The sequence below is a fragment of the Hermetia illucens genome, chromosome 4 (genome assembly GCF_905115235.1).
Source record: "Hermetia illucens chromosome 4, iHerIll2.2.curated.20191125, whole genome shotgun sequence".
Lineage (NCBI taxonomy): Eukaryota > Metazoa > Arthropoda > Insecta > Diptera > Stratiomyidae > Hermetia > Hermetia illucens.
Genome location: NC_051852.1, coordinates 80,787,434 through 80,811,736, shown reverse-complemented (window position 1 = coordinate 80,811,736; position 24,303 = coordinate 80,787,434). Strand labels below are relative to the sequence as shown.

The 24,303-nt window shown below is 40.9% G+C and overlaps 2 protein-coding genes across 2 annotated transcripts; one reads left to right on the top strand and one right to left on the bottom strand.

Moving 5' to 3' along the window:
* The first annotated feature begins 88 nt into the window (after nt 1–88).
* On the top strand, nt 89–8,779 carry LOC119655387 (transcription factor E2F2). Its single transcript, XM_038061258.1, has 6 exons — nt 89–356; nt 582–691; nt 7,595–7,865; nt 7,929–8,048; nt 8,109–8,364; nt 8,501–8,779. The coding sequence occupies exons 1-6, from the start codon at nt 231–233 to the stop codon at nt 8,599–8,601; spliced, it is 984 nt and encodes a 327-aa protein (XP_037917186.1). The 5' UTR covers nt 89–230; the 3' UTR covers nt 8,602–8,779.
* Nucleotides 8,692–24,124, bottom strand: LOC119655386 (probable ATP-dependent RNA helicase DDX47). The gene is made up of 4 exons (XM_038061257.1): nt 23,917–24,124; nt 23,601–23,859; nt 9,303–9,930; nt 8,692–9,240 (listed from the first exon to the last, which is right to left on the bottom strand). Exons 1-4 carry the CDS (start codon nt 24,055–24,057, stop codon nt 8,826–8,828), a joined length of 1,443 nt encoding a protein of 480 aa, XP_037917185.1. The 5' UTR covers nt 24,058–24,124; the 3' UTR covers nt 8,692–8,825.
* Between the last annotated feature and the right edge of the window lie 179 nt (nt 24,125–24,303).

The following is a 24,303-nucleotide window of genomic DNA, read 5'->3' as shown; positions in this document are numbered from 1 at the left end:
ATAGATATCCAATTGCAAATTAACTTCTGCACTCTATCGATCATTCCGCGCTCTGACGACAAGAATTGCAACGCAATGTCATTCGTTTGACGTCTGGGCGACTCATCAGGCAATTCAAAGGGAAATGGCGGCAGTGTTTGATCTGAAAATATTATTTCTTAGCATTCATTAGTTCTAGTATGTATTCAAGGATTTGTGATTGAAACGCAATGGTCTTTTGTGATTAAAAAATGAGCAATTTGTCAATTGAACGTCATTTGGCCTACCGACGGTCGACGTCATCTCTAGTCAGTCTGACACGGAAATTTGTAACTTTACTGCGAAATGCAAAATACGGAGTTTTAGATCTTAAATACGTAAGTGCATTCACATTTACTCCTAGTGCACACAGCAAACGAACCGTGTGATTATTTCTCAAATAGTAAGAGTTGAGGGTTCTGATTTCAAATGAAGATTTGCCGCCAAGTCTTCACAATCTATGGATGATGATGGGCGCGAAAATTTCAATTGGCCTGAAAGCCTGTTTTTGACATATTCAGGTTCTTATGCATTTTAATCTTGGAATTTTTGTTTGTTTGCAGGCAGCACAATTACTGGGAGTTCAGAAAAGACGTATTTACGACATCACAAATGTTTTAGAAGGAATCGGTCTGATCTCGAAACAAAGTCACAGTAGCTGCGTGAAATGGAGGTGGGTGTGCTTGAATTTTATTGATTAATTTGACTTTTGGCGGAAACTGAAAGAGAAACTATGAATGGAGTTATATGCGATTGTCTAGCCAGGTTGAGAAATGATTAATGGATATGGAAGATACCAATTGGAATCGTAGAGAAAGATAAGGACAAAAATCCAACAACAATTTCTCATTGCCCCGGTCTTAACTTCAGGTGGGGAAGAGCGGTTCCACTCAGGCAATGAGGAAATGGTGCAAAGACAAGCTGGGAGAAGTGACCAGATAATTTTGGATTGAATTTGACTGCGAGTAAAACAAAACCTTATTAAAATCGGTTTACTTTTTTTCTGTCATACGCAGTTTTCTCAGACATGGTTTATCAGAGTTTGAGGGGGGTCAATGGTGCATGCGAAAGGGGAATGTGCATTTTTTTGCAGAATATAGCCATGGGCTATCAAATGATAGGTCTCGGTTAGTACTTTCGAAAGCCGGTGTTAGTTTTGGCTTTATTTGTAAAGGGAAGGGTGCGGAGCTGAACTCAAAAATCTGAATATAATCATGAAGTTGACACTATGCCGTGTCTAGGCTTTGTAATACTTGCTCAAATAAAGTAAATAACAGAATATTACTATAATTTCTAACATAGTCGAAGCTCTCTAAGTGAAACTTCCTCTAAGCCGAATTATTCTCTAAGGTCACGGATTCTATGGATGCGAATTCTGACAAAAATGTATTTGGACGAGTACATCCGAAACGGATCGGATTTTCAATTATAGACTCTCAAGAGTGAGACTGTTCGTGGAATCTGTCCTGCAATGAGCGCAATTTCTATTATATATACGCACCTCATATATTGCTCGTTGTGACTATATAGTAGGCTTGAGAAATATAAAGCTTATAAGTTAGGAAATGCATCTTTATTTAGGTTTAGAACAACAGCAAACAATTAACAAAATACATCTTCATCCTTTTAAGGTTTTGTGTAAACACATACATGCAAAAGGGGCATGTGGGGTATCAAATTAAAGGTCAGGTTAAAGTTGGTCTTAGTTTTGACATCTGTTTGAAAAGTGGTGAGTGCGGGGGGTTGAAAGTGCTCATTTTTTAACAAACCCATTCTCTGAAACTACCCAACCGAAAAATCTGAAAAAAATCAGGAGGCTGCCACTGTATGGTGCCTAGGCTCCGAAATGTCTTCAGTACCGATACCTGTTCAAATAATGCTAGTACATTGCTATAATTTTTAGTAATTGACAGGAAAGCCCCCCTTAGAATCACGAAATGTAGGCTACAGTGTAGGGCAATTTATCAAATTTGGCGAAAATCGCACCATTACTAACAAGGTTATACTAGGTGAAAGCGGTCGCTTCTGTGCAAATTCAAGGCTGTGAATGTCAATATCACTTGAAAGTGGATATTTTCACATAATATATGCATATATTACTTGCTACATTTTTCTTTCGCAATTTCTATATACCCACCTAATAAAACTGACTAGGCTGAGCCTGACCAATGTGCCAGGCCAGATAAAAGCAGCAGAATCACTCTCAAGACCATTCGACATCAACAACGGTCTACGACAAGGGGATGCCCTATCATGCGTCCTCTTTAACCTGGCCCTCGAGAAACTGATCCGTGATGCTGATATAAATGCAAGAGGTACGATCCTCTTTAAGTCCACCCAACTACTGGCCTATGCTGACGATATCGACATCATGGGAAGAACGACCCAACACGTACAAACTGCCTTCATCCAGATCGAGCAGGCGGCGCGAGATCTTGGGCTGCCCATCAGTGAAGGCAAGATAAAGTATATGGTAGCAACGTCAGCACCGAAGACGAACCAACCAACAACACCAAACCGCACTGGTCAAACAGGAAGAATAAGGATAGGAGAATACAACTTTGAGACCGTTGATAATTTCTCCTATCTAGGGTTGAAAATCACAACCGATAACAGCTACGATGATGAAATCCGCGCACGGTTGTTGTCAGCCAACAGAGTCTATTTCAGCTTACAAAAACTGTTCCGCTAGAAACGTCTCACCATAGGGTCAAAGCTCTTACTGTACAAGAGAATGATCTTGCCAGTCCTCATGTATTCCTCGGAGAGGGTTCTTAGCAAGAAGAATTGTGCTCGAGAGAAGAATCCTCCGAAGAATTTTTGACCCCCTACATGACGATGGACGATTCCGTAGCCTACACAATGACGAAATCTATGAGCGATACCATGACCGTCCGATTGTGGATAAAATCCGGCTCAATAGGTTACGGTGGGCGGGTCACTTAATCCCACCCGGAAACTCTATAAGGGCAATATCTATGGTAGAAAAAGAAGACGAGGCAGACCCTTCCTAAGATGGAGCGATGGCGTAGGCCAGGACGCCAGCCAGCTCTTAGGGATATCGAATTGGTGGACCTCGGCGCAAAACCGGGATGTCTGGATTTCCTTATTAAGGCAGGCCTAGACCGGATACCGGTTGTTGCGCCGTTGATGATGATGAATTTCTATATACGCACTTGCACTCTTAAGCCTATTGAAATGAACGCATTTTGACTAGTTACTAATATTTTGTTTTGCTCCCATTGCTCTTGATGACTTCAAAAATTCGATTTGGCGTTGGGGATATTAAATTTTTAAAGTATTTTCTTCGATTTGGTCCCAGCATTCTAAAATTTTTTTCTTTAACTTAAATACAGAGTTATATTGGCGTCCTTTCGTATAGACTTTCCTTGCAAGTATCCCCCATAGATTCTCTGTGGGGTTCAGATCAGGACTTCAATGTGGCCACTTGAAGAAGCACAAATGAGGCTTAAGAAATCTTGAAAATTTATTTTGTTAGCTCAACAGGTAAGGTTCCGTTTCAATACCATCGAATGTAATGATCCATAGCTCTACAAGTCATGTTCTTGACTAATAGAATATGAACATAAATTCTAATTGTTTATGTAATTAATGTAAGTCCTACATGAAAGCAAAAAAATGTACTTACTGCTAGTGTTGGTTTCTGAAGCAATTTGCTCTCACTTACACCTCTAAATATTTCTATTGTGTTAATTTTTGTCTCCCATGTCCTAGAACAACCGTAAGACAAATCAATTTATCAATATCCATTGTAAAATTTAACAAAGATCCTCCATATTGCGCCCAGGTCCCACTGAAAATAGTCGCAGATCGCACGAAAATATCAAACTTGTTTGAACGCTCAAATGATTCTGACCACATCGTGACTCTGGAATTTCATTGGAAAATAGGCGTTTGTTTGGACGAATTTGTCACAATTTGTCAGAACTCGCAACCCTTAGTAACCGAAGTCTAACTCGGAATTTTTGGCCTTTCATTGGTATTCCAATCTATTTCCTATATTAAAAGTCCTCTTATCATACATATCATACATTACAATTCCTTTAAGTCGAAATCGAAAGATCGATTGCACGTTACATGTCGTATTTATATATGTAGATTTATATTCACGATATGACGTGAGGCTTAGAAACTTCAATGAATAAAAGGAATAATAGTGGTGTATTTTATCTCCCAATTGGGTAGGTAAGGGCAGCATGCAGAAACCGAACGGTTAGCTAAAGCGATTCAAAAACAGATATACGATTCTATGGAAAACTTATATCTGGAGAAGTGCTGTTTGACTGCTGAAGATATAAATGAAAACAGTCAAAGACGAAGGAACTAACAAGAGCCCTTCGGAAAATGCGCATTGATATTTGCACTCTACAAGAAACTCGATGGTGCGGGGCCAAAAGCTGCGATCTAAAACGCAAACGCAGTAAAAATGGCTATAAACTTTTCTATTTTGGTACCCAATACACTGAATATGGTGTCGGCATTGCCAGGCATCTCAGAGGGTTTCCGTGATGCCATTAAGGAAGAACGATTTGATAATCGACTGATGAAGCTCACTATTATATCAGCCGATCGCATGATTCATTTCTTCATCGCATACACACCACAAACAGGTCGATCCGATGTTGAGAAAGATGCCTTCTGACAACTTCTCCATACAAAGATGTAATTTTGAGTAACTTTAACAGTCATGTAGGTGAAGAAGCGGATGGCAAATTTGCATGGCAAGCACATTGTTTTCCAAGCTGAACTATCAGAAGGGTAAAGAGCTTGCGATTAGCTCTGAACGATAAAACTCAGCAGAGTATGGTAACCTACCTCAAAGATTTAATGCTGACTATTCTTTTGACATCTGAAAATGCAAAATATTCTCCAGCCTTGCGCCAGGAAATGGTCATTGAGCTCTTAGTGATGTTGCTGCAGGTAACTCACTTAGAAAAGATGAAAGAAATCTAATGAAAAATAAAAGCTTACATTTGGAAAATGCTCGCTTTCGTCTGACAAAAAGCATCATCAGAGAACTCGATCCTGAAAAAGCATGTACCCACGACAAAGTACAAGCAAAATGGACGATGAACACATAATTAAGACGTTTAATGCAATCGCAAGGTTTGGTTACAGACCGTTAATCATAAGTAAGGTGGCAAAAGTCAGCAAGCCTGTCTTCTGTCCTATCAGCAATATCTGAAAAACTGCTGGCATCAAAGATCCTGTCGGTTCTAACAAACAAACAAAACAATCCATATTGAATCAGGGCATTGAAGTGTGTTAGAACACTTCATTCAAGACCGTAACGGTACACTACAGGATTACAGTACCCTGTAGAAAGCAATGTGGTCATCATTGCGCTCGCCCGAGACTATTACGCTGATTTGACTCAGGTACTCATTCACAGCTGAGTCGACTGGTATCCGACGTCAAATCACTAGTGAGATTTGAACCGCGGCCTTCTGTACGACAACCTTGTGCTCTAACCACTCAGCTACCCGGACACACAATAAACAAAAGTTCCCCTTTATGTTACAAATTTCATTAGCACATATATATGCATACACATGTCTGTCTCGAGTAATTCATACTGATATGCAAATAACTAAAAAATATTCACTTTCGCGTGATACACTCAGTCTTGAATTTGCACGGAAGCGGCAACTTTGACTTACTATAACTTTGTTAATAATAGTGCGATTCATCAAACTTAGCAGGATCATGCTCTATGTTGTAGCCTACATTATTGCAAAATTTTTGGATTTAAGGGGGGTTTCGCAGTGAATTACTAAAAATTATAGTAATACACTATTATTAACTTTATTTGAACAGGTATCGGTATGGAGGGTATTTTGGGGCCTAGGTGCCATACAGTGGCATCCTTTTGATTTTTTTCAGATTTTTCGATTAAGTAGTTTCTGAGAATGGGCCCGTTAAAGAAATCAGTTTCAACCCCCCGCACCCCCATCTTTCCAACAAATGTCAAACAGGGATTTAATTGCATCTTGCGGTCCAGAAGGGTTGACCCCTCATCCAGGATGATAAGTAATTGAAGAAGTAGAAGGAAGACTTTGCCATGGTGCTTAAGCGTATCACATTCGGAGAAGCTCCGCCTCTTGTGAACGCCATCGTAATATGCCAGCACGAACTGCTCCTCTAAACATAAAAGAAATCATCTTGGTCATCAATGTTCTCAAAACGAGTAAAGCCGCTGTGCTTGACTCGACCAGAGAATAACAGAATGTGATGATCTCCAAAGAAGGGCACCCGTCTTTAGTACAAGAATTGGAGAAGTATCTACGTAAATTGCATTAAAGGATATCTCGAAACTTTGATTATCAAATAATGTCGCAAAATGTCACCTACTGCTCCGAGATAAAAGCAAAACGGAGTCCACCAGGGCTACATTTTGTCACCGATATTATTTCTTCTCATTCTCGATGTCGTTGTTCATGGTGTGTTATCTGGAAGGCTTCAATGGACCACGACGTTTTTCCCCACATACCTCAACTACGCTGATGGCTTTGGATTTGGACCACAAAACCACTCTCCCCATATGTATTAATGGGTAGAGTATCGAAGGTATTGATCAGTTTATATATCTAGGAAGCGTGGTTTCTGTCGACGGTGGCAGCGAAACTGTATGTCGCTCGATGCACTAGCGGCGCCAAATCCGCTTTCGTTGCCTTGTCTAAAATCTGGAAATGCAGTTATTTCAGCACCAAGATCAAGTTCAGACTGTTCTGTGCTAATGTATTATACTTTCTGTGTTGCAATATGGGAGCACACGGAAAGTGATCACCACTGTTAATGGAAAGTTCTAAGCCTTCATCAACAATTGTCTGCGACGTGCCATCGGGGTACACTGCCCTGATACTATTTCGATCAAATAATTTGGTCGGTGTACAGACCCGTTATCCGTAGGCGATTCATATAATATAATATATAATTATACATGAATAACTCACACATTAACGAGGGTCCGCAATTCCCTTGTTGATCCGCCATGCGGTGGAACCTATTACGCTAAGTTGGCCGACGAATGAGTTAGCCCAGTAGTACTTGGCACAGAACAGTAGAGTAAGAGTGAAGGGTTCTCGGGAAGTTCTGGAAGGAGTTAAAGCGCATTTCTGTACTGGAATTTCGTAGTAAAAATCCTATGAATAATCGATTTGCTAGATAAGCACAATGATGGAGGAGGGAGAAGAATTCTCTCCAGAGCCGGGGCATCTCAAGATTCTTAAATTGGAGAAAGCGAGCAATATTATTTTCGAAGAATGTGCGATGGGGATGACGGGCACGTATTTTTGAAAAACTAATCTTCATCTTCAAACGATAATCTAGGATCGTGTTAGTTATCCAAGGTGATGACAACGTTTTTTTAAAAAACCGAATTTCAAAATTTGCAAATTACTGACCCCCACCCATATGTGAATTTTTCACCGTCTAGCTGTACATCTTTTCATAACATTCCGCTCCAAGGAGCTAGAATCTATCGCGACAATATACATTTTTCCTTCGTTAATAATTTGCCAATTCAAAAGTTTTCATTTGAGTTTACTTTTTTCAGTGGCCAGGAGGAATCACAATATGAAGATGAAGACCATTTAGCAACAGTTCTGGACAAGGTAGAGAAAAAACGACTGCAGCTTAAAATGGAAGAGGAAGAATTAGACCGACATATAAAGTACATCATCCATGACCAGCAAAATGTGAGGGCTTCGCCTGTTAATCAATCTTTCGCATATGTCACAAGGGACGATTTAGTAGAGGCATTTGGTGATACAGTTATTTTAACAGTTCAAAACTACGATAAATATGAAACACCATTATTGCAAATAGTAAGTCCGAATCTTCAAGAAGGTATTAACAGCCCACCAAAATAATCGTTTCATATGTTTCAGAATGATAGCATAATTGCAAACCGCTTCTTGTGCATTACCGCTGAGACTGGTAGTATGGTAGATGTAAGATTAGTAACTAATGACGGTGATAGTTCGGTTCCAAAGGAAGAAGTCGAGAAGGTAATTTTCGAAATAAACTCTCTTAACTCACAATAATAATTTAGAAATGATATTCCCTAGATTAAGTCGCAGAATCAAAGTCGAGACGGCGCAATTGAACAGGAGAAAAGCTCTAGTGAATCAGATGAAGAAGAAAGACCGCGTTCCCGAAAGCGACAAACGAGTAGAAGTTTGGCGGCACGGCGGGCGAAAATGAAAAAGATTGCGGAGGAAAAGGAACAAATAGAGCGAAATTTAACTGCTAAAATCTTGCTACGAAATGACAAATCAGATCATTCACTTCGTAGATATTTCCCGAATGACGACACGTCCGAAAGTAAGTCTAGATAATTATTTTATGTGCAATATGATAGAAGTCACTTGTAACTTATTTCTGTGGAGATTAAATAAACGGGTTTTTAATGTCAATGTCCTTGATATCTTTTTGACGTACATTCTTCTTCTCATTTCAGCTAACTCTCCTTTGGTTCAAATAAATCCCCCTACACGCGACTTCCTATTCGTTTTGAACAAAGATGAGGGGGTATCTGATCTTTTCGACTTTTGTAGCTAGTGAAGTAGTTCGATGTTTAGAGCATAACAAATATTTATATATGATAGGCATCAATAGGAGTAAATGTACAGTAAATTTAAAGAACAGATATTTAATTTGGAGATGTTTAATCAATATTGTATATATTAAGGGAATATGACCACGTCTTTTTAAATAAAACTCAAGGTTGTTAAAAATACATCGAATCTTATTTATTATTCACGTCGTTTTGTATTGGGCTAGGATTATTTCGACTTCTTCCAATTTTTACTTTTGCTGCCCTTGCCAGTTTTGATGCGTTTTCTGGCACCAGTGAAGTTTTCTGAATCATCAAAGTCATCGTTGAGGCCTCTTTTCTTCCCTTTGAAGCCCTTTTTGTCCTCGATATCCTTCAGTTCTAGTTTCGCAGTTCGTTGAGCCTCTCCCACTCTTTCTTGCAAGGCCAGCACCTCATCTTCTTCACATTTGTACAATGGCAATTGTTTGCCTAAGAGGTGTTCAATTCGTTGATAGAGTTCCACATCATATTGGGTAACGAAAGTGATCGCTTTTCCTGACCGGCCAGCACGAGCTGTTCGCCCAACTCGATGGATATAGTCTTTGCTGTGCGTAGGAATATCGAAATTTAAAACAACGTCGACGTGCGGAATATCTAACCCTCTGTAAAATATAGAAATGTTGAAATTTCATCACCGCTGACATTGAATTTATTCGCAACTTACCTTGACGCAACATCTGTTGAAATCAAAATCGAACGACTTTTCGATTTAAATTTATTAAGAGCGGCCAATCGTTTATTCTGTGACATTTGGCCATGTAATGGGATGGCTGCTAGTCCAAGTGATCGAAGCATAAGAGCAGTTTTCACTGTATTATTGCAGGTGCTGCAGAAGATCATGAAACTGTTGCCGGACAGCTCATTGAGAATGTGCACCAAATACACGTCCTTGTATTTAACGGGAATGAAAATATAGTACTGTTGCAGTTGTTCAACTGTTTGGAATTTGTTTGATACTTCCACCTTGACTGGTTCTTGAAGTGAAGCCCTTTGCAGCTTTTTCACTTTTTTTGTCATAGTTGCACTGAACAGGAAAGTACGACGTTCACGCGGAATCACTTTCAGAATTTTATCCATTTCAACTTCGAAATCCATATTTAAAATACGATCTGCTTCGTCCATCACCAAATATTTTATTGCTTTCAGATTAAATCCTTTCGTATTTTCCAAGTGATCTAGCAATCGGCCGGGAGTCCCAATGAGAATATGAGGTTTCTTTGCTAATTGTAAGGCTTGAGCTACCATGTCCATTCCGCCAACAATTACACAACATTTTACTCCTATGCTGCTTCCTGACGTAATAAATGGAAAAGATAATCATTTAGAAAACCCATGAAAGTTATTTCCAGTATTCTGATTCAAAGATACATATATTTGAATTAGTAGTGTATATCTCTAGTAAGTCCCTTGAGAAGCATATTCAAAGGCTACTTGTTACTTATTTCTAACTTTACTTTTTGCGAGCACTTAGCTCCACTCAGCAAGGACCCCCTTTTCGGCATATTCTCATTCCATACTGCTTTTAGAGTGCAAAGCTTAGCCCTACCTTAAATATTTATCTAAAGTTTTCTAACTATAAAAAACTGGCCGGATTTGAATAATTTCTCTCTAGTATATTGTGATTTGACGTCAGATACCAGTCGACTCAGCTGTGAATGAGTACCTGAGTCAAATCAGGGTAATAATCTCGGGCGAGCGTAATGCTAACCACATTGCCTCCTAGTGTACCGTTACGGTCTTAAATGAAGTGCTCTAACACACTTCAAGGCCCTGATCCAATATGCATTGTTGCGCCAACGATTATTATTATGATATATTGTGACAATAATAAACTGCATAATAAAAAAAAAGGTCAAAATGATTGCAATGTGCTTTGGTACAGTGCTAAAGTCTATAAGGCCATAGAATAATCGTCCACAATTGCTATGAACGCCTGCTTCAATGATTCTAGGTTATGTTGACGTCTTCTACAGAGCGTGCCCTCCCAAACTGACCACAATTTGTGATCGATTCGAGTGGGCGCAGAGTCCTGTTGAAATATCTGTGGTTTATTTTGAAGTTTCGTTAGTCCATTTCACAATAAATGTAGGGATATTGTTGTCATAGGATACTCCCCACCAAGCTAACACTGAGGCGGGATAATGACCTCGTTCAATCCTTGGAGGATTACATACATAATTCTCTTTATCAACCTTATTAAAAGTCCCTTCCGCCAAGCTCAGTTCAGAAAAGAGGATTGCTGAGTTACTACATTCAGAATGGTGGTGTAACATTCAGGCGTCTCAGGGAGTTAGTAATATTATACTCCACTGGGGCAGTAACTGCCCTTTATGTTAGAGATTAAGAATTAACTCAAAGTATTCTCTGTCGGAAAAGGCGACTGAAAAAAGTAGAAATTTGTGATCTAGTAATTAGCAAATTTCAAGATCTTTTTCGTAGCCAAACGTTATCCACGTCTTAGACGAGAATTGAGTTGCCGGTTATGACCTTCGGCTGTTTGGTTTTTGAGTTGTGCGTGCGCTCCTCGACAACGATTTCGGGACCCTCAGAATACTCGAACCTGTGCAAGAATTCCAGCGCTACAAGCTGCATATTCTGCAGTTAAACGAGGTTAGGTGGTTGGTCTATGGGGAGCATTTTTTTCTGCCATGGTATTCTGGCATGTGATATTATGATGATGATGATGATTCCTAAATGTGATATTATGATGATGATGAATGCAAAACGATAACAGTGGGGGGAGTCAATTTCTGTAGCTTCTACTGCCTCATCATTGACGAAGCATTGCTAATGTAAAAGGCTAGCAACAAGCTCAGTTACGTTTCAACTGATCGTCAGCGTGCGAGCAATCAGATCATATTATGTCTGCTGCTTTTTGCAAGATTGGAGAGCTTTGACCATTCTAGTTCAACTCTGATTTGCTACCTGATTTAGCAGAATTATCTTGACGGTTGCAGAATTTTCTTGCTGATCGGACAGCAGATGGATAGCCAGCCTAAGAATATTTATGAGTACTGGGTTGCCAATAAAAATTGTTTTTCTTCAGCTCGTTCGGAATCTCGGAACTTCCCGAAAGGATCTGGCTAACTACGTAGTCGTGGACGCGGGTCAATGAATGTAAGGGATTATACGGTTAATCGACGACTGCGAGTGGTGCCTAGCATGGTATGAAATCCATTCAATGCCGTTGGGGGATTGTAGGGTAAAGTGCGCTATGGTAAAGGAAAATTTACTATTACACTGGCCCGAAACGCAGAAGCTGCTGCAAATTATAACCAATTTCATTAACGATCGGCTTCTCATTCACGATAATGAGCAGCTCAAGAGGAAGGAGTACTTCAATCCGTTTCAAAACATAATATCCGACAAAGTGCACATCTTTAGTTACCGTTACATGCGGATACGGACTGCTTCTCCAAATAGATGCAATATCATCGCCGCCATTAATGCATTCAACCGGGATTAAAGAAGGCTTCCTCCCGGAATTGTTCATCAGAGCTCCTGGAGTTTCTGACGAGAGCTGCTACTTATCGGGGATGATTGTCAAGATTCTGGAAAAAAACACCCGTCTTGAGTGAGTGAACTTTACTTTCGGTCGCGAAGACAATAACTAACATAATACTAGAACCTATCAAAGACTACCACGAAAACATGATCAACCGGAAGGATGCTTGTTTCCGGGTTGGACCCACCTGCACTGACCATATCAATATATAGTTGGCCGTTGGTGTTATATGGATGCAGTACATTATTACGGGAAAACTCCAAGCCTTCGTTAACACCTATCTTCTACTTGGCTTAGGGATATTCTAGCCCGACACAATCACGAGTGAAAAACGTTATCGGCGTTCGAGCCAAATACGTCGGACAGTAAAAGAGAAGTGTAGGTAAAAAAATGAATGGTTCTATCATTTATGAAAGGTTATGAAAACCGATACATATGAATCAATTAAATCGATATCTGATACGGTCAGTCAAGAATTTTTATAGATAGATACAAATACTTCTTTCAAGTGACTTAAATGTTCCTGACAGTAATTACAACAAAGCAGGAAACCGAAAGCTAGACGCTTCAGGCATGGAAGTTTTTGTGTATTTCTTTTGTAAAGATATTTGACTACATTTGTTTGTTAGTAATGGTGCGATTTCCACTAAATTTGGTACAATCATTACAATTGCTGCAGAATTTCGTGGTGCTAGGGTGAACTTAAAGGGGTGTTTTGCAGCCAATTACTAAAAGTTACAGAAATATACTATTATTAACTTTTTTGAATAGATATTGGTATATAGGGTATTTCGAAGCCTAGGCACCATATAGTGGCAGCATTTTTTTTTGCCTGGGCAGTTTTTTAGAATGGGTCCGCTAAAGAAATGATCAGTTTCGATCTAGGCCTGCCTTAATAAGGAACTCCAGACATCCCGGTTTTGCGCCGAGGTCCCCCAATTCGATATCCCTTAAAGCTTCCTGGCGTCCTGGCCTACGCCATCGCTCCATCTCAGGCAGGGTCGTCTTTTTTTACCATAGATAGACTTTTCGGGTGGGATCATCCTCATCCATACGGATTAAGTGACCCACCCACCGCAACCTGTTGAGCGGGATTTTATCCACAACTTGACGGCCATGGAATCGCTCATATCATCGTCCAGCCTCATGTAGCTGGCCAAAAAATCTTCGGAGGATACTTCTCTCGAATGCGACCAAGAGTTCGCAATTTTTCTTACTAAGAACCCAAGTCTCCGAGAAATACATGAGGACTGGCAAGATCATTGTCTTGTACAGTAAGAGCTTTGATGCTATGGTGAGACGTTTCAAGCGGAACAGGTTTTGTAAGCTGAAATAGGCTCTGTTGGCTGCCAACAACCATGCTGGAATACTGACGCCTAAAACTAAGATGACACCATAACATGGGTTTAGTTCAATAGCTCGGTAATGCTGGTAAAATCGACGGATAAAATCAAGTCAACCGAACATCGCAAAACGAGTGAGTGAAATTCCAACGGATTCCCGATGTACTTGCTGAGGATTGCCTTCAACGCAGCTAAGGGAATTTGTGCTATAATGAGACGTTTTAAAGGCTCTCACTTGAAACTTGAACATTCTTACCAAAGATTGAAATATTAAAGAAAATTCTGCATCATCCAATTACTTCCATTCGTCCAAATTTCATATGGCACTGTAGCTAATGTTATTAATTATTAGGTTGTTGCAAATGAAATGTCGGATTTTTCAATGAAGTGAAGTTAGTTATGATTTTAATGTTTAAAACTGCCGCAAGGTGACTCTGGTGGTATGGGATAATTGAGTATAAATAGTCGTTCGTTCGATCAAGGAGTCATTTCAGTTTCAATCGTCATTGAAGTTCCAAGTAAAACTCAAAGAAAAAAGCATGGAAGGGAGTCAAAAGCGTCTACTTTTTCTATATGAATTTAAACTTGGTCACAACTCAGCGGAGGCAACCAGAAACATTTGCAGAGCATTTGGAGCTGACGCAGCAAACGAACGAACGACACAGCGGTGGTTCGAAAAATTCCGATCAGGCGACATGACCCTCCAAAGTGAACCTCGTGGACACCCAGGACCATCGATCGACAACGACGAGTTGCGTTTGATAGTGGAATCTGATCCCAGATCATCGATTCGTGACATTGCAGAGAAAATAGGCGTACACTATTCGACAGTATCTCGGCACTTACAACAGCTTGGAAAGGTGAAGAAGCTTGATAAGTGGGTTCCGCATGAACTCAACGAGCAAAACATGGCGCTGCGAATGGAAATATCCAGTTCTCTACTCAACCGCAACAGGAACAATCCCTTTTTGCGCAGAATAGTGACATGCGATGAAAAGTGGATATTGTACGACAACCGTCGCAGATCAGCGCAGTGGCTAGATGCCGATCAGCCTCCACAACACATACCAAAACCGAGCCTTCACCCGAAGAAGGTAATGGTAACTGTTTGGTGGTCTGCATCTGGAATTATTCATTATTCGTTTTTGGAGCGTGGTGAAACAATTAATGCAGAGAAATATTGTGCCCAACTTGATGAAATGCACGAGAAATTACGTGTTCAGCGGCCTAGATTGGTCAACAGAGATGGAGTGATACTGCTCCATGATAACGCCCGACCTCATGTTTCCAGAATGACGGTCCAAAAATTAAATGAATTACGATATGAGACTCTTCCTCATCCACCATATTCACCCGACCTCTCGCCAACCGACTACCACTTTTTTAAGCATTTGGATCACTTTTTGGCAGGGAAACAATTCAGCAATGAAGTAGCTGTCAAAAGAATTTTTTAGCTCTAGAAACCCAGACTTTTACGAAACTGGAATAAATGCCCTTGTATCTCGTTGGGAGAAGTGCATTGAAGCTGCTGGTTCTTATTTTGACTAATAAAATTAATTTTCATAAAAGTTATAGTTTTTTGAAATTTTACTCAAATATCCGACATTTCATTTGCAACAACCTAATATATGGCAAAGCTACTAGATTGTAAATGCGCAGAAAATTCTAAAACAACTTGTTCCAAAAGTAATGCACAACCAATAAAGCCAATTGATAGATAGCCTACCGTCCTATAGAGTGGTACTAAATTAACCATTTTGGGAAAACGGGCTGACGGGGAGAGAATACTACCAAATCTTATATTGCCGTATTCGTATACCTGCCACAATTTAGTTCTGATGTTAGCAGTGTAGCCTCTATAATCCGCTTCAATAGATTGCGGTGGGTGGATCACTTAATCCGCATGGGTGAATATGATTTAGCTCGGAAAGTCTATAAGGGCATATCTGTGGTAGAAAAAGAAGATGTGGCAGATTCTGCCTCAGATGAAGCGACCGTGGAGGTCTGGATACCTGACAGCTTTAAGGGATATCGAATTGGTGGACATCAGCGCAAAACCGGGATGTCTCGAGTTCGTTACTAAGGCAAGCCTTGACCGAATACCTTTGCTGATGACGACGATGATGTCAACAGCATTAGAGCAATTTCTATCCAGAAGAGAGTTCGAAATTATTATGCATAAGACCAAAAAATGGACGACCAAATAACCACAATCCTGGGGCATCACATTCCCCATCCAGCCCGAGTCATATCGGTAAAACTACACATTGCGAAAACCTTTGAAAAATCCCTCCTTAAAATAGAAGAAACGTACACCTCCTCACCTCAAATTGAAGCATGCTTAAACAACATGAACATGTTGATATGCATGCTCACTGACACGGATAATCAATGTACAATCAGAACAAGATAAATTAATTCGTCTAGCAACAATCAAAATGAATAACTCTTTTGCTGGCCAACGACAAATACTCAAAAGGATCTGCAAAACTACTAGAACTAATACAGTCATTTCTGTGAATGAAGTATTTTAAAAAAAAATATCTATTCATGCATAAGAACCCTTCAACGCCCTTCACTTTGCAACGTGGGGCATGTTAGCCATTTGCAAGGGGGACATCGACGTGTATCAACAAATCTGCCTGCAATGAACAAGGGGCCAATAGCACCACGAAACTGCTGCAATCGTAATACTGGAAACACATTACGCTCTTTTCATCAAAAGTAGAATTCACTTTGCAAGCAATGATTTTCCTCAAGTTTCTCGAAATTTGTCACTGAATTAGAGAATGAGCAAAAATTATACATATCTAAACCACAGTAAAGTTTTTATTCATAATCAAACTTCGTTTCTTTCACGATCACTTCTGGTTTTCTTAGCCAAATTACCCACCTCAAGAATTGGTAATTTTTGTTGTGGCGTATGTAGCCCCCCTACATGAGGATGGACGATTCCGTAGTCTACATAACGACGAAATCTATGAGCGATACCATGACCGTCCGGTTGTGGATAAAATCCGGCTCAATAGGTTACGGTGGGCGGGTCACTTAATCCGTATGGATGAGGATGATCCCACCCGGAAAGTCTATAAGGACAATATCTATGGTAGAAAAAGAAGACGAGCAGACCCTGTCTAAGATGGAGCGATGGCGTAGGTCAGGACGCCAGACAGCTTTTAGGGATATCGAATTGGTGGACCTCGGCGCAAAACCGGGATGTCTGGAGTTCCTTATTAAGGCAGGCCTAGACCGGATACCGGTTGTTGCGCCGTTGATGATGATGGCAAGAGCTTTAAGCAACTATAACAAAGATACCCAACCATGTTTGGTCCATCGTCCCGGATAAGCGACATTTGGAGAAGAAGTCTGACAATACATTTAGAACTTCAGTAAATTGGAAGTAATCGCAACTGGTTTATCGTCACTTGGCAGTATCACGATTTTTAAGGAATTATTGAAGGGGGAATTTCCTTTGTAGTGAATTCAACCGTTGCAAACATCTAAAATCGTTTTTGATAAACGCCATTCGAGCCTAAAAGCTTGCACATGTCACTGATTTTGTTTCTGGCCTTATGATTTTGGAGGAATTTTAAGAGCAGGGCGTATCAATATAATAGAGCAAAAATCAAGTGACGAAGTGGTAAACCCCACGACAAAACTATAGGACATTACACATGCATTTAAGAAAAATAGAGAAAAAATGAAAAATTTGTGGAATAATTCAAATTCAAAAGGGCGATGTACACAGTAAAATGTGCTTGACTTGCGGCAATTGCTTTTTATGTCCTGATATTTTTTAATGGTGAGGCGAGATGCGTTTAAGCTATAAGACACTGTCGTTCTTAAGGCGTTAATTGCAAATATATTATCATCGTATCATCATTACATTATCATCAGTAACTGAAATAGCGAGAAGATTCAGTATTGTTGGTAATAAACCAGAAGAAAACAGAAAGCTAATTAAAGGGAAGGCCGACTAATTCTTCAAATGTTTCGAGAGGCTCGAAACTACAACCTTCCAAAGTATTTTTGAATGGCGCAAGAGACGCTGGCGTTGAGATATACACTATGCAGGTGTTTGCATAAAATGCAGGAGACCAGCTAAAAAATTAACAGGAGCGATGTGGCAACGTCGACTTTTAGGTGTCCGCTTACACGAGGATTACACTCTGAGCTATTGAAAGAAGGTAAATTGGTTAAAAATACTTTTTTGTAGCTAATTTTTAGTGACGACTGTCGTCTAGAGGCGGTAACTGAGGTGGCAAGTTATGAAGAAGAAAGGGTCTATATGGTTAAAAAGATTAAATATTCACCAGTAGTAGTGATTTGTAGCTGCGTTCTTGAAAAAGGACCTAGTCCAATACAATTTATTGAAGATACATCGCGATCTGGCCAGTACATTAATGTAATACATAGGATCTTTGTGTCATATATCCATAAATCAGTTTCTGCGTACAGAATATGCTTTCATGCAGGATGTTGTCCCTTCCCATACATCCACCACGAGCATAAATTATCTAAATTCACTGGATCTGGATCTACTGCCCTGGTCCGGCAATTCCCCGGACTTAAACGCGATACAAGATGTTGGGTTTATCTGAAACTCAAGATATTTCAGCGAAGAAACGCTACGTTTACAAATTTCAAAGGAAACATTAAGGATATAAGGTATATTGACGTTGATTTGAAAATAATGATTAGAAATTGTATTCACAGTATACCTGATCGCATGAGCACAATTAAAATAGGGGCAGGGTTGCAGAGTATTAAATGTAAAGAGATGTTGGACTTCAACAATATTACACACATGTCACTCAAATAACAAATGTTTGCTAATCGAAATTCAAAACTTTGGTCTTTATAGCTGCCTAAAGTTGAAACCCTACATATTTTCCTAGCGTTCATAATTCAGATACTGTATATGTAGGCACCAGTATATGGTAATAGGCAGTGTTTGTTTGCTTAAGATGAGAACAATATTTATATCTTTAATATGCATGCGCATATGTATATTTTGTCGGGCAGTATATGACAGAATATTTTGCATTCTTAATTATGTACGAATGGCAAAACCTGCATAGAGGATTCTTCATATAAGACGAAGCGACGAGCTTCCAAACTCATCAGGCACGGCCTTACATCTGCCCCGGGAGCAGCGTGATCGAAACTGGAAACAGATTGAAATCACTTCTTTTTATACAAACGTAAATATGACGTGGGTGCACATTATACCAAATTTACAGCCACCAGGACTTTAAGCCCAAGCTAGGCCGAAGCAAAATTTTTTGTTAGGGATATGAGAGATTGGCCAAATATGGCAATATCCACGAAAATAGGACGAAATCATAGAAGCGTTTGTAATTTCAGAGAATATCGACTCAAAATTAATTGAGCTGGATAAAAACACTTGAATGTGCCATGACAGGTTAACCCGCAGTTACATTTCGACTTAAAAAGCTCAAAATTTAATGGAACAGCTTTTACCGCGATTGTTGTCTTTGCGAGCGCCGAATGGTATACGGCTAATGAAGCGGAACTTTCGGGGAAAGTGGGATAAGCTGGTAACCGCGGTGAACTCTACACTGGACGCTGCAGACTCTTTAGTTAGCAGCAGCTGTTCTGGACATATTAGACTCAGAAAGAACATAAAGGTTAGTCAAATTGACTTCTGTGTCCAGGTTCTAGCTGCGGTCATCTTACAATACCAGGTTAATAGTTAAAGAAAAAGTGCCATAATTGCCTCTGTGTACCTACTCTATGATTTTCGTGGACTCCTCCGCAAGAATTATGCGATTGGGAAGTACAAATCTTAGAGGAAGGATCACTTCAGTTATTCTCATGAATGGGAACATGGTATATGCCTCAATGTTTCTTGAGCCAAGGAGAAATGAAGTAATTGACGTAACAATTTGTATTTTATAAATCTTACTAGGTAATAACAAATTGGCAGATGTTAGATGCATTCGCACTACCAGTCCCCCGTTACTTAGAATTTAGTCTGAAGCGAATAGACTGTAATACAAAGAATGAATCATAGGAAATCGAATTGGAAAATTTCAATGATTTTAGTGAAAAAGCGAGATTTGCTGTACTGTGATTTGAGCATCCTAAAGCACCTGGCATGTATATAGCAGCTAGCAGAGTGACTTCTAAAAAATATCTTTCTAACAAGATTTGCTCTGGACTATGTCCCTAGGTCTTGGAAGACCGCTGAGGTATCTTCATACCGAAGACTGGGAGAAATGACTATTCAAAGTCTCGGATGTTTGACGTGAATGTCTGCCATGTAGGCATAACCCCAGGGGTCTCTTCGAACACAGGTTGGTTTGGAGACCATAAGGAGAGCCTCGCTGTGACAGGCATCACGGTACTAGTTTATGCGAGGCCTATCTAACAGAGCACAATTTTAACCTTAGAGGACAATTTCCCCATGATACTAGATTACCTCCGGTAAGGCTTCGTGGCAAGAGCAACTTGAGATGGGTTTTTTCAGACTCGGATCTGATCGCTCTCTTCGCGTATGTGGGCATGTCAGTCTCCAACGAACTGACTGGAATCAGTTCGGTGTTTAGAATGGCAACGAAACTTTTCCACCAGTCAGATACCGCTCTGCTTAGAATGTTACACATAAGGCATTACAAAACAACACTAAACACATGGAACTGGTGGCTCCACCATTCGGCCATTCGCCAATCATACTACAGATGAGGCAGCGAGCGGGGGTCAGCGCGACCCTTAAGAGCTTCGGTACCGTATATAGCGCGGTTGCAATCCTTTCGAGGTCGAGGGGCCTCAACGATAGATTTCTCCCCTTCAATGATGTGCAACTGAAAAGGTGGAAGGAGCACTTCACCTCGATCCTGAATCGTTAACATTCGCCCTCGATGGCCGACGGGAGGGTCGCCCTGAAACCACATGGCGTAAAACAGTGAGGAAGAAGTACAAGCTTCTGGGAAAATGAGTAGACAATCGAAGCGCATTGCCAGCAATTGAAAGCGGTGGTGCATATGTGTAGCCGTCGTGATATGTTACACAAAGGAGCTTATATGAACCATATATCTGTAAACATACATACAATATCGGCGGTCAAAGGGTAGTATAGGTCTCAGGGCGAAACATGGATTGGTACCCACGATGGAGCATAAACCCTGGGAAACGCCTGCTGAACCAACACCAACAGCTCTATTACCAAATCGCACCTCCACGTGGTGATCGCTGGGAGTTCTTTCTTTATGAAAAACTGCATACGGAGAATGATAACGAGTCTCCCGCGCCTAAAAACGGGACAAAATGTACCAACTGGTCCTCCAGGTTGGGGGTTGAGTAGGGTTAACAACCCTATACGGAAAACCGATGTTACGAAGCCACGAAAGGAGCCTCGGACAGGATGGATCTTACAATGGCGAACTCGACAACGGATTAACGGTTTGCGCATTTTCTTATGAAGCGTGCGCTCCCGTACAAGGAGACCGAATGCTGCTGAGCAGGTAGCCGATACCCTGTCCCAATATAAGGCTGATGTAACAGCGTTACAAGAGATGCGATGGACAGGGACCGGCTTCCTAGAGAAGAGCCGCTACACCATATATTATAGCGGCCATCCAGTAAACCATGTGCTCGGAGTAGGTTCCTTAGTCAGCCAAAAAATGAAACCTACTGATATCGGCTTTGAAAATATAAGGCTGTGCACTTTGCGTTTGCGAGGCAAGTTTAGAAATATAAGCCTCATAAACGTTCACGCCCCTACAGAGGAGACTGCAGAGTCGGAGAAGGACTACGAGGCAGTTGAGCGGACACTCGAAGCCTGTCCCAAATATGATATCAAAATCGTACTTGGAGATTTCAACAGTCAAGTAGGGACGGAGCCCATATTCAGGCGATACGTCGGCTCCCATAGCTTACATAGGGATACCAATGATAACGGATTAGGCATTATCCAGTTAGCAGTATCACACAAAATGGTTGTTGAAACTACCTGGTTTGCTCGGAAAGCATAAACATACGTGGGCCTCTCCAGACGAGACCACTTTCAATCAAATTGACCACGTGCTGATTGAACGCCGCCATCTCTCAGCCTTAATGGCCAATATAGACTCGGACCACTATCTCGTTGGCATGGTGCTCCGAGCTCGAATTACGACATCACCTACAATCCCCTCTGACAATCAGGTGAGAGTGAATTCTGAAGCCATCCACAACACAACCCTCCGCGACACCTATAAGAGAGAAATGGATGCCGCAATAACCGCAGTCAAAAGAGGTCCTGAAGATGAAGCGTCAACAAATGACCTTCACAACCAAATGAAGAACGTTATTATTGATACGGCCACAAACATACTTGGCCCCAGCCGCGAAAAAAGTCGGAACGGCTGGATTGACGATGAATGTAATTTATCAACGTAAGTAATGTTGCATTCTCATGGTACGCGGCCACGCACAGAGACATCACGAACTCCGTCGAGCGGAGAAGCGACTTCACAGACGGAAAAAGGAAGCCTGGGAGAACCAACAAGTCTGCGAACTAGAAAATTACAGGGAGCAACCGCACCAGGCGCGCAAGTTTTGCCAACAAGTCAGCAGGATGAAGCCTCATACACCACGATGCTCATCTTGCCGAGACAAAGAGGGAAATCTGATTTCCGACAGAATGGGCATATTGGAGCGATGGTTTGAGTACTTTGATGAGCTACCAAACAACCGGAACTTCGGCGAGTTAGAGGTGCCGCCAACTGGAGACGACGGACAAATGCTGTCACCACCAAAAATAGGAGAAACAGTCCGTGCAACTCATCGGCTAAAAAATCATAAGTCGCCAGGAGCCGATAGAATTACAGCCGAATTGGTTAAATATGGAGGCGACCAGTTACACGAAGTGGTTCATCAACTTGTGCTCAAGGTATGGGACTGCGAATCAATGCCTGACGATTGGCAACGAGGCATTATGTGTCTCATACATAAAAAGGGAGATATCACAGTACAGCAATTATAGAGATATCACGTTGCTGAGTACCATCTATAAGATATTTTCCTATATCACTCCAGGCAAATCAACAACAGATCAGATCTATTCATCGACTTTAAAACCACCTATGATAGCATAGCCAGGGTAAAACTGTACAGGGCCATGAGAGAATTCGGTATCCCGACGAAATTGATAAGACTGGCTAGGCCGCCCTATCCAATGTGCGAGGCCAGATAAAAGCAGCAGGATCACTCTCGAAACCATTCGACATCAACAACGGTCTACGACAAGAAGATGCCCTATCATGCGTCCTCTTTAACCTGACCCTCGAGAAAGTGATACGTGACGATGAGGTAAATGCAAGAGGTACGATCTCCTTTAAGTCCACCCAACTACTGGCCTATGATGACGATGTCAACATCATGGGAAGAACAACCCGAGACGTACGAACTGCCTTCATCCAGATTGAGTAGGCGGCGCGATATCTGGGGCAAGACAAAATATAAACCGCACTGATCAAACAGGAAGAAGAAGGATAGGAGAATACAACTTTGAGACCGTTTATAATTTCTCCTATCTAGGGTCGAAAATCACAACCGATAACAGCAACGATGAGGAAATCCGCGGCCGGTTGTTGTCAGTCAACAGAGCCTATTTTAGCTTACAAAGACTGTTCCGCTCGAAACGTCTCACCATAGGGTCAAAGCTCTTACTGTTCAAGACTAAGATCTTGTCAGTCCTCATGTATTCCTCGGAGACTTGGGTTCTTAGCAAGAAGAATTGCGAACTCTTAACTTCTTTTATGCACAAAGTAAATCGGAAATAGGTGTACGACCAATTTATATAGAATACATTATTCGGTAATAGACAATATTTGTTTGTTTAGGGTGAGCATGATATCTATATCTCTGAACACAAAACCTTTATACCCAAAGCGTGAGCTTCCGGTATTTCGACTTGTTTAATTTTTAGACAACTTTGAATAGATTTGAAGCAATTTTTGCTGCGATCGTCAAAATCATTGCATATTTCCTATCAAAATGAGCAATAACTGAACTTTCAATGATAGTGATTTGAAAAGGTTTTGCACCTAGTCTACTATTTAAGGTGGTGAGGTGCACCCCCATCCTCTTATTGCCAAACGCAACTCACCTAATGCTTCGAACTGCTCCGAAATCTGGAATGCTAATTCTCGGGTAGGAGTCAAAATCAGAGCGAAGTACCTTTGCGGATTTTCCAGCAAAGCCTGCAAAATGGGTAAAGCAAAGGCACCAGTTTTTCCCGAGCCAGTCTCAGCAAGTCCAATGATGTCCTTTCCCTGCAACGCCACTGGTATGGCTTCCTTTTGAATTTTTGTTGGAGCTTTCCATTTCAATTCCTTGCATGCTTCACATAATGTATCAATCAATCCCTGCAGTAAATATGTTTCCAGTTAAGCGCAATGTGGATCTAGCTTAAAATAACTTACCAGGTCTTCCCACGTCGAATTTTGGGCTTTATCATCGTCTTTTTCGCCACTACTTTCTCCGGATTGGTTGGAATTTTCCTCGTTTTCCCCATTATCTGATGAGCCGCCAGGTTCACTTTCGTATTCACTCTCACTACTCATCCTAAATTTTAATCGCAAACTCCGTCCACTCTTCACGCAAAATGAAAACAGCGTGCCCTAACCTAGAACTTTCTGACGTTTAAGCCGGTGCTGCCACCTCTTTCTTTCATCCCTCTACCCATTAAACAGGCTTTTATCAAAACTCACAACCGGCAAGAATGTATTACAGACGTCTTCGCAGTCAGGTTAAGTTTGGTTGACCGTTATTTAATTAAAAGAAAAATAAAGATTCGTTCTGCCAAAAAC

Coding starts and splice junctions, on each gene's coding strand:
- LOC119655387 (XM_038061258.1), top strand. CDS start 231: ATGAGCAATTTGTCAATTGAACGTCATTTGGCCTACCGACGGTCGACG. Junction 357..581: donor GAGTTTTAGATCTTAAATAC/GTAAGTGCATTC, acceptor GTTTGTTTGCAG/GCAGCACAATTACTGGGAGT. Junction 8,049..8,108: donor CAAAGGAAGAAGTCGAGAAG/GTAATTTTCGAA, acceptor GATATTCCCTAG/ATTAAGTCGCAGAATCAAAG.
- LOC119655386 (XM_038061257.1), bottom strand. CDS start 24,057: ATGAGTAGTGAGAGTGAATACGAAAGTGAACCTGGCGGCTCATCAGAT. Junction 23,860..23,916: donor ATTCGACGTGGGAAGACCTG/GTAAGTTATTTT, acceptor TATTTACTGCAG/GGATTGATTGATACATTATG. Junction 9,241..9,302: donor TCAACAGATGTTGCGTCAAG/GTAAGTTGCGAA, acceptor TATATTTTACAG/AGGGTTAGATATTCCGCACG.